Source organism: Sceloporus undulatus, chromosome 6 (genome assembly GCF_019175285.1).
Source record: "Sceloporus undulatus isolate JIND9_A2432 ecotype Alabama chromosome 6, SceUnd_v1.1, whole genome shotgun sequence".
Lineage (NCBI taxonomy): Eukaryota > Metazoa > Chordata > Lepidosauria > Squamata > Phrynosomatidae > Sceloporus > Sceloporus undulatus.
Genome location: NC_056527.1, coordinates 89,174,122 through 89,184,978, shown reverse-complemented (window position 1 = coordinate 89,184,978; position 10,857 = coordinate 89,174,122). Strand labels below are relative to the sequence as shown.

At 39.4% G+C, this 10,857-nt stretch overlaps 1 protein-coding gene across 2 annotated transcripts in view; it reads left to right on the top strand.

Annotated features, from left to right (window-relative positions):
* Nucleotides 1-8,077, top strand: part of LOC121934287 (keratin, type I cytoskeletal 42-like) — a 15,190-nt gene extending 7,113 nt beyond the window's left edge. Inside the window, exons 3-9 of one of the 2 annotated variants that reach the window (XM_042474636.1) lie at nucleotides 139-295; nucleotides 1,117-1,278; nucleotides 3,365-3,490; nucleotides 6,121-6,337; nucleotides 6,775-6,791; nucleotides 7,742-7,766; nucleotides 7,951-8,077. In XM_042474636.1, coding sequence (XP_042330570.1) covers nucleotides 139-295; nucleotides 1,117-1,278; nucleotides 3,365-3,490; nucleotides 6,121-6,337; nucleotides 6,775-6,791; nucleotides 7,742-7,766; nucleotides 7,951-8,048 — 802 coding nt within the window. In that variant the 3' untranslated portion in view covers nucleotides 8,049-8,077. Of the gene's footprint in view, nucleotides 1-138; nucleotides 296-1,116; nucleotides 1,279-3,364; nucleotides 3,491-6,120; nucleotides 6,342-6,774; nucleotides 6,792-6,817; nucleotides 6,862-7,741; nucleotides 7,767-7,950 lie in introns of both variants that reach the window. The other variant, XM_042474635.1, reaches the window with a different exon arrangement.
* The last annotated feature ends 2,780 nt before the right edge of the window (nucleotides 8,078-10,857 follow it).

Here is a 10,857-nt window from a genome sequence, read left to right as displayed (position 1 = left end):
AAGGGACTACCTTTACCTTTACAGTAGTAAAGTACTATAAAAATAAATTAAAAGTAAAATACTGTGGCTAAAAAAAGGGGGGGGTATGTTCTTTTCCTAGTAGGAGGTAGCTGACCTGTCTTTTTAAACTATAAATAGGTATGAGACTGAACTGGCACTCAGACAAAATGTGGAAAGTGACACTGCAGGGCTGATGAGGCTCATTGATGATTTGACACTGGTGAAGTCTGATTTGGAGCATGAGGTTGAAGGGCTGAAGGAAGAACTGGCTTACCTCAAGAAAAACCATGAGGAGGTAAGAAACATCATGCTGAATCACAGAGTTATGAATCTGCTGTTAATGGGAGTACAGAAAAATGCAGGCTTAGTTTTGTCATATTTGTTACAAAGCCCTGCACTTTCTGCATCTGCAGCAGTACCTGTATAGGACTGACCACCCTTAAAAGGGAAAGCTGTCCTCTATAAAGTGGGATGCAGGACCAATCTACATACATCTGTTGTCAAACTCCTCCTCCAGAGTTATTATCTCCAATTCCAAGAATCCCTATTCATTGGTTTTGCTGCCTCCAGTCCAGGGATCTAAAGTCCAAATTATTCTGGATGACCAACATTTGAGAAATACTGACATTCCTCCCAAGACATTGTTTCAGATTGTTCTCTTTTTGGTTCCATTCTGAAAGGCCAAAGGTACTATGCCAATTAACTGATAGGTAGCCAGTCTTTAAAAGCATGGTGTTTAAAATGCAAGATTCTTGGAACTCTGTGTCAGTATCTGCAATGGTTGAACTGAAACAAGTAAGGAGCCCCTTCACTGGTATATGCAATCCCCAAACAATTCAACCTCTTTTGTATGACTTCTTGTTGCTGTTGTGTGCCTTCGAGTCATTTCCGTCTTATGGCGACCCTACGGCAAGCCTATTGCACAGTTTTCTAGGTAAGATATGTTCTCCTTTAATGCTGAGAGAATGTGTCTTGCCTAAGGTCACCCAATGGGTTTTCATGGCTGAGCAGGAATTTGAACCCCAGTCTCCAGAGTCACAGTACAACAATCAAACCAGTATACCACAATAAGATTTATAATTAACATGAAATAATCATTATTGCTAATGTTTGCAGGAAACAGAAAGATTGAGACAGCAGCTGGGAGGAACTGTCTCTGTAGAGCTGGATGCTGCTCCAGGCATCAATTTGGGCCAGATTATGGATAATATGCGCCAGCAATATGAAGCCATGGCTGAAAAGAGCCGTCAAGAGGCCAAGGAGCGGTTTGATAAACAGGTGACGCCTAATAATTTGACTAATATTCATATACAGTGCATGAAAACTACATTACAAACTTCCTTTTGGTTATTCCTGAAACACTTCTTTAAAAATAAGTTGTTAAATTGTTCCATTTCAGAAAAGTGTATTGGAGGCTAAGAGAGATGACTTTTAAAGTTTTCCCAAGTCTTGAAAGGTCTGTTGGTCCCATATAAACAAAAAACAAATAAAAAAAGAATGGATGGGACAATATCTTTAGCTGAACCAACCAGTGAAAAAGCAAGGCATAATGTTTTTAATGCCAGATCCATCTTCCTGCCATCCTGAATCACAGCCAAAATGCTGGGCCAAAATTAACCCAAGATAAAGTAATCCTAATTTCAAATACTTGAAGATTGAGGGGGATCAGGATTAAGCATTGCTTTCCAGTGGTCTAGGTTTTACTCAGCTAATTTTTGCCCATTTTGGCTATCTAAGATTGTAATCCACTAGAAAAATAAGATATAACAAACTTATGAAGGACTGTATGCTAAACTGAGATGGAGCTGACATTCCCATACTTATAGCATCAAGCATTTGATGCAGTTTGAAATCTGCCATGTTGGTTTCTGACCCCTGTACAAAGCACTATTTTTCTTACAAGTTACCTTGGAATTATTATTTTTTTAAAGTAGAAAAGCAAGTCTGTAAGGCCAAGTAAGATACAGTTTGATACAAGACACTGATAACATCAATAAAAGCAATATAATAAAATAACATAAATAAAGGGGGGGAAAGGAAAGAAAGGGAGGAAGAGAAAGAACAGAAAAGCAGAAAAAGAAAAGAAATGTCAGTTTAGTTTATTCTCTAAAACCAATTAAATTTGCATAATTTTGAATATGAGTTAAAACAACAACAACAAGTTTATTGATTAGTCAACTGACCATATAAATAAAAAACAAAATGCAAAATGCAAAAATATAAAATAGCAGTATATCAAAATACATACAAAGATAACACTTGATTACACCTAAAATTCATATAGAATTAGCTAGGAAGTTAAAACAGATTAAAAAAACTGAATGAAAGTGGATTGAACATGATAAGATACAAGATAAAATGAAATAAAGTAAAACAATCTAAGGCGGGGTACAGACCACCAGAAAGAGGCGGCTGGGAGCCACCTCTCTTTGCTGCGTAGCTGTGCCACAGCAACCAAATTGCACGGCGCAGCTACGTGGAAAGCAAAGGAGTGCTGAAAAGAAGCTCCTTTTAGCCCGGCCGCAAACTGACTGCGGTGGCACGAGCACATCACTGCTGTGCACACCCATCTGGACGGCATGCATCAGTGACGTCCTGGTGACGTCCTAGGATTGCGGGGCATCTGGAAATAGCACCCTGAGGCAACCCTAGCACGTCACCAGGACATGCTTAAGGACCCGTCTGGACCTGGCCTAAAACAGTCTAAAACAGAGTGGAGGACATCAGTAACAGTATTTAAATGCACCATGGCACGGAACCCCATATTATATCATAAATTGATCTCTCAAGCAAGCAGCTTTTACAATAAATTTTGCTACACATCGCACTAGATGTAAATTCTCTCCAGAAAGGAAATGGGACAATTTAATAGTAGGATCCCGGTTGGTCATTTTAACCAGAAATGGTTGTAAGAAATGGGATCTCTCCTAATCATATAAACAACAGTCAAACAGGTTATGTGTAATGTCCTCTATGGCTGAAGCGCTGCAAATACAAGTTCTTTCATAATAGGGTTTTTGTTTTTTTTTGGAACCGTCCGCTTCTTACCATTGAGTTCAAGTGAAAACAATATGTCTGGGAACTTACCCAGTCCAGTTTTGGTTTTATATGACACATAATTACAGCATATTCTTTCAACTGTGTGAAAAAAGGTGGAATGCCTCTTCAACAATGGCATTCAGTAAACTCGGTTTTGGGGTATTAGTATAATGTATTTATTTTTTTAAATAATCAGGAGCATCCTTTTTTAAATCTTTGGAATGGTTTATTGATCTCTCCAGGTAACTAAACAAAACTTTTCTTACTACAATCCCATTTGCCAACTGTACATTGGAATAACCCTGTTTTCCCCTTTGGATTTCAGGTTGAAGAATGGAATGTGGAAGTGACTACCACTACTCAACAACTTGAGTCCCATAAAAGTGAAGTCACAGACAGGAGACGCACACTCCAGAGCCTTGAGATTGAACTTCAAACCCAACTTAATATGGTATAGTCTGATTATTAAATTATAGCTCAGAGGTTACTATGCATGATTAATTCGATAATAATTTGGGAAGTCCTCCATCAGTCTCTAGAAGTTCCCTCAATGCACCATTTCTGAAGATAATATCTAATACCATTCCAACATTTGGAATGAGCTAAGTAAAACAGTACTGGTAGTTGTAAGGAAGAAGTCAAAGCATTGTTTTACTTTAAACAAAGCACTGGAGATAAAAATGCCATAATAGTCTTTAGCTAAAGCAGTGCTACTTAAACTTTTTATTCTCAGGACCCACCTTTACATTTACATACAGATGTTACTTCCCTCACTCAACATACTATATGAATATTTTTGTTTGTTTGTTTGTTTGTTTAGTGTTCTTACTTTTATTAATACATTCATGTATATTCATATTTAACTGGAAGTCTAGGGAAGATCTACTCATGTATATTCATATTTAACATTTTATAAGGAAAGAACATCAACACGTGTAAATTTTACACATGAAATAAAAGGATGAGGATGAGGAGAGATCAGAGCCTCCAAGCCTCCTCCCTTGAGCAACTCACCATTTGAGAACCATTGTGCTAAAGCAATGTAGACAGAATTTTGTAGAATGATAGGAAGCAGGGCGAAATTGTCCACAAAATCAGCGCTCCAGGGTTAGTTCTGTATAGTAGCGATGTACATGATGAAGTTGTTGTTGTTGTTGTTGTTGTTATTATTATTATCCTTTATTTATAAAGCGCTGTAAATTTACACAGCGCTGTACATACAATCTTTTTAATTAGACGGTTCCCTGCCCTCAGGCTTACAATCTAAAGAGACACGACACAAAAGGAGAAGGGAAAGGAGGTGGGGTGTTGTGACATACAACACCCCATTGTGGAAACAATTTGGTAAATTAAGTTGAGATAATGTTTTATCTTTGACAAATTTGTACTACACTAAAAGTAACAAAGTGGGTCTTTATTCTGTGGTTTGTTTATTGTTGCTCTATTATTCTTTTGCTGCTGACTGCCACCTGCAGCCATTTCGTATTCATCTTCTAAGTGATTTTCCAAAATCCAAACTAATGAAGAATCACATACTACATGTAAAAATAACATGCAGTCAATGAGATATTAAACTATGCTGATGTCAGTAAACCCATTAGATTGAGGCCAGTGTACTGATCACAAGGGCAGATCAATCAGAGATCACTGCAAAATGCAACCACTTATTTTCTGTCCTTATACACTGGGCTAAATTTTATCCTACCATTGTCCTGTATTTTGGTCTAAATTTTGTCCTACATTTTGTCCCGGTTTTTAGTAGAGAATTATGGCAACCCTAGGGGCAGGGGTTGATCAAGCTATCACTTCAGCATTGATAACATGGCTGGGCATGCACATTTTAACCTTAAAGCAAGCAATATTGCCAGTGGCATTCTGCTGGAGAGATGCTTGGCCAGGAAGATGGCAGTGGCAACCCCAGGGATAAGGAGGAAAAGTACCTGTGCCAATTCAAATTTGGGCAGGGGAAATGTGTAGCCATCATTTCAGTTTCAGTATATTATATTACAAGTAGGTGTGGTGCCAACAGGGGGGAAATCAGGACAGCTCTGCAGCAGAATACAGAATTTCAGCCAGATTATTTTACTAATGTAGACAAGGCCTCAGTTAGTAGTAGTATAGTAGTAATTAGCAGCAGCAGCAGCTCTTCTATTGTGATTGCCCCCATGAAAAAGGAATAGTTAATGTTGAAAAATTTTACCAACCTAAGCAGCCATCCCACCCTCACCCAGGTTGGTTCGAAACTAGGTTTGTTTGTTTTTAAAATATACTTCGCTCGGTCACATAATGCAGCTATATCAGACACTAAGCATAGAGGATTCTTCAAACAGTCTTGTTTATCCGTTCCTGAAAATGTAGTTCCACCCAGTTTTTCAACAAGATTTATTCACACGATATCATAAAATCATAGAGTTGGAAGAGACTACAAGGGCCATCCAGTCCAACCCGCTTCCATGCAAAAAATCATAATCAAAGTATCTCCGACAGATGGCCATCCAGCCTCTGTTTAAAGACCTCCAAGGAAAGAGACTCCTTTCTTTCATGTATATCCATTCTAACTGGTACAGTCATGGCGTGGGACAATCTGAGCTATATTTTCTAAGGGTACACTTTCACCTTTCACCTACCCATCTACCCATCTTCCTTCCTTCCTTCCTTCCTTCCTTCCTTCCTTCCTAATCCTAATGCTTAGTTTTCCAAGGACAGATTGCTGTCTCGCCCTGGGATCATAAGACGAATATAAGGACAGTGAATTTCAGACATGAAACTGGAACTATTTACTGTAATTCAACCTGTGACAGCTGTTGAGCAGCATCTTCCTTAAAAATTTCAGGATGTAGAAAGCGGAAGAGGCAGCTGAGATAATGTCAATTGGGCAGTGAATCTTCATGTGAGTCTGAATTTTAAAAGAGATACTCTAATTAAAAGAGCTAGCTTATTTGGGAGCTAGGATTCAGTACTTTGGATCATTTCTTTAAAATTTTAAGTAAAACCCAGAGTAGATTCGTGGCCCTACTGGCAAGACAATACCATCACTGGTAGAAAGTCCTCTTAAACTACACTTCTTATATCTTCTTCTAGAAAGCTGATCGAGAGAATGCTGTGGCAGAAGTCGAAGCCCGTTATGGGGCTATTTTGAACCAAATCCAGGCCACCATTGCTAATTTGGAGGCACAGCTGATGCAGCTGCGAAACGATATGGAAAGGCAGAGTCAAGAGTACAACAGCCTCCTGGATGTTAAGATCAAGCTAGAGGCAGAAATAGCCACTTATCGACGTCTGCTGGAAGGGGAAGATAGCAGGTGAGTTGTGGAACATCAGCAGAGATGTTGAAGTTGGGCACAACAATAAACTTCCATTATCAGTTTGAAGGATGCTGAAAGAAAGATTGAATAACACAGTGGCATAACAGAGGGTAAAATTCAAAAATTGGGAGTTTCATTTTTTGGACTCCAGCTCCCATGCTGGCTGGGAGCTTCTGGAAGCTCTAGGCCAACAAGTATACTTCAGCAGAACAAAATCACAGGTAGAGAGGAGGAGATTTTTCAAATGACTCTTACCTGGGCAGCAAGATGGTGGCATTGGGATGTCAGATACGTAGCTTTCCTCCACTAATGGAATTGCATCAGCTGGAAAACAGGATCATCCTCCAATGCCCAGCTGTATGCCCTGCACAAGCACCATGCCAAAGAGCCCAAATGTAGGAAAACAAATGATAATGGCTAAGTTCTTAAGAAAAACTGACAAAATATGTTTTAATGTTTTTGTTTTTGCACAGATTTATTGAAGAAGAGATCGCCAAAAGAGAAGCAGCTGAGAGAGGTATAAGTATGAAACACACACACTCCCTTAGAGATACAAAGATCTATCAGTTGTGTTTTTGTTTCCTAGTCAGAATCCCACCAATAATTTTATCCTGGCCCAGCTCCATATCAGCTTGAGAAAATTCCTGTGTACTTCTGTAGGTCTTTTTTTTTTTAAGTATAAATTTTTGTTATGTAATTTTTTCCAGATATGGCCTTCTACAGACCGGCCTGAAAGCCTGGCTGGGGAACAGAGTTGGGGCATTGTTTCCACATGGCTCATGCCCTGATTCCACCCCCCAGGGTGCCATGATGCCACACGCCGTTCCACACAGCACATGGCATCACGGCACTTCTCTGGCGTTGCATCCATACAATGCAGTGCCAAAGGAGCACCATATAGCCATGTCACCACAGCTATCACACTCTTTCCAGGGTGCAAAAAGGAGCTGCTTTTTGCAGCTCCTTTTTGTACCCTAGAAAGGTTGGATCGGGGTCATTGCCACGATCTGGCTGAAGAAGGGGCAGCTGGAGGCTGAAAATCTCACAAAACTACAAATCTAATAGTTCCATAGCACTGAGACATGGCATTTAAAGTGATGTTAAACTGCATTAATACTTCAGTATAGATGCAGTCTAAGTCCAATTGCTAGTCTTAACTAGAGAAAATTCAATGAATAAATAATATTTACATAACTTTTGACTTACAATTCAGAATCTTATATACTGGATCTACTCTAGTGGGAATTAGGCTGTTGTACTTTGGTCACATCATGAGAAGACTTGACTCTTTGGAAAAAACAATAATACTAGGAAAGGTATAGGGAAGTAGAAAGAGAGGAAGGCCACATGCTAGAAGAATGGACTCTATTAAAGAGGTCATGGGTATGAATTTACAGGAACTAAACAAAGCAGAGGAGAACAGTGAGTCTTGGGGTCCATGGCGTTGCCATGGGTTGAGATCAACTCAAGGATAGTTAATATCAATAACAACATGCAGTTATAAAGATTCTGTTTTGTACTAAGTGGTGGGCCATGTTTTCCAGTATCTAGTAAGGAAAACAGCAGCTATAACAACATCTCTATAACTGTGTATTTTTCTTTCCAGAAAAAAATAAAGTTCTAAGGATCAAAACTGTTGTGGAAGAAATGGTGGATGGGAAAGTGGTATCATCCAAAGTTGACGAGAGGGAGCAGAAGATGTAGCCAGCTGTGGCTTGAAATGCATTTTATGTTCTTCGGGCAAAAAAAGAGCTAATCTCCAAACCTGTCTTTCGAAGATAAAACTATGCTTTTCTATAGATTTAAAAAAGAATTCAAAGAATGTATTATTTCTCTTCTTCTTCTTCTTCTTCTAAAAAGTGTGTATTAATTCAGAAAACATAGATTTTTTTAACCAATTGGTTGCCAGTTGGCTGTATAAGTGTTCACCTACTGTTTCAATGCACGGTTCTAAAGCATTCTGCATTATTGCCTGAAATTTAACTTTTTTGACCTAAACAAAGCAATGGTAGTTTATGAAACACTTTAATCAGCCAGGAACATACTTTGGCTCCATGTCCTAGGTTCATACAGTCACCCATAGTGTTAACATGTGGCTCCCAATGTGCTTGTCCTCCTGACATACACTGTCATAAAATCATTGCTCTCTCTCTCTCTTTCACACACATATTCACACACAGTCTAAAACACAAGAAATCAAACTTAATTAGGTGTTTTTGACCTAAATCCAATTGCTAGTCCCAACTAGGATAGGACCACTGATTAATGGCTTTACATAAGGTTTGACAAGTTCACATCAATTCAATAGATCAATGACTTTACATATGTCTTTACTCGCTAAGTTCCCATTGATGCAGCAGCTCTTGATCGAACTATTGACTGAATCTTAGTCACTGAAATATGTTATGTTCTACAGATTCAAGTGGGAGTTAGGAACAATTATATAGTACAGTACAATATTATGCATATTTACCCAAATGTTAAGCCATGTTTAGTACTAATTATTTAAATGGGAACTAAGCAGAACCTAGATATGCAACAAATTTATGCACTCAGACATGAGCCCTATTAAGTTCAAGGACTCCCAGGTCAGGACTGCCACCTTAAATAAAAACCCAACACCTTATCAAGTTCTATATTTTAAAGAAATACAAACATCCAAAAACTTCATGTTCCAAATTCCTAGGTACTAAGGGCAGTATAAATGCTGTCTGGGATTTCCCCCATCACAGTTTTAACACAGTTGTGCAAAACATGTCAACACCAGATTGTCAAATGGACATTCACATGATGTAAAACTACCCACATTTAACACTAATTTTGAACCTATCATTTAATTTGGTTTGTTTTTTTCATGTATTATGTATGGTGGCACATAATTGTTATCTTGTTTTGTTATTACTGGTAATGATCTAAAATGCCAAACTAAAGGAAAAGAAATTCCGGGACAAAACACTAATTTTCCAAATTGAGTTTAAAATCTGTAAATCAAAGCTATATATTTAAATTTACTAAATTGGTACATTCTGTGTCTGCTGATCTTTGGGAGAGAGGTGAGAAAAAAAGATGGGCAGTGTGCCGGGTCAGCCTAAGACATTTTAGTGCCTGAGGAAGAACAGAAAATAGAACCTGCATCAAGGTAGGTAGTACCAAAATCCAGTCAGATTATTCTGGTATATGAGTCAGGCAGTACCAAAAGTGGTTCTCTTCTTCCCTTGCAGTACAAATAAAAATTAATGAAATAACTAACAATTTTCTACATTTTCATGACACCCAAAATCTTTTGCCTGTGACGGGTGCCTCGCTCTTCCTAATGGTATGGCTGCCCCTGGCTGTATTGAAGGAACTGAAGCCAAGGGATACATGGGAGGGAAAGTAACCATGGGGCTCTCCAGACCGCCTCAAAGGGATGGACTGGAGGTGCCTAGTTTTCCCCTGGAGGGACGCCCCAGCAGCCAAACTGCACGGCATCCCTCTGGACCAAAAAGAAACTGGAAAAACCAGGTTCTTCTTGGCACACACAGACTAAGTCATCAGTGTGCCATTGGCACACTGTGATGCATCCATGATGCAAGTGCAGCACCCAGAGGTGTGGATGTGGCACTGTGCTTGCATCGTGCATGAGTGCCCCATATGGATAGCGCCAGGTAAAGATGGTGCCATCCGTACATGCTAGGGTTCTGGAGCGTTCAGATGCTGCGTACTCCAGAAGCCTAGAATTGGAACCAGGCTGCCGCAAACCAGCAGTCTGTACTGGGCTCCTATGTGTTAGATGGACAACCATGAGCTATGTGGAAATCACCAAACATGAGATAGCTTGAGCATAACAGCTAGTTTTGCTTTGCAATGAAGGCTATGAAGGCTTTGGGCAGCATAGTTTGTAGCACAGAAGAATCCAAAATTATGGCAATCCTCGGAAATTACACTTTATTTGGGGCTGCCTTGACATCTATTCCAGGCTTTCTGCTCTACACAGAAGAGTCTGCAAGTTTCTCACTGAATGCTGGTTTTTAGAAGTAGAGTCCCCCTGATAATTTTTCAGCTTCCATCAAGGAATGGATCAGAGAGAGAACAATACAATCTTCTATATTAGTCAGGTCAAGGTCCTTATACAAAGCAACATAGCTTGTATATATGTTGGTTTAATCAGTTAGAGAGATTGAGAGAGAGAGAGAGAGAGAGAGAGAAGATAGCAGAGAGAGGGAAGGAGAGAAACAGACAGGCAGGCTGGTAGATAAAAACTGCTCTCTCTTTTAAAAAAATTATAAAGCAAAGACAAGGTCTTTCCTTCTATTATTTATCTCCATCAGGAGTGTATAGTCCAGACCTGCACAACGTAGCAGTAGGTATGGGCCAAAATTAAAATACAGTACCTTCTTAGGGCCACAGATAGGTCTGAGGGTGTGTGTGCAGTGGTTTGCCCCCCCATACACACACACATACGCGGTCTGACACCAACCTCTAGTAATGCCACTGCTTCACAGCCCAGCTTTGTCTCAAGGAGACAGCTGGG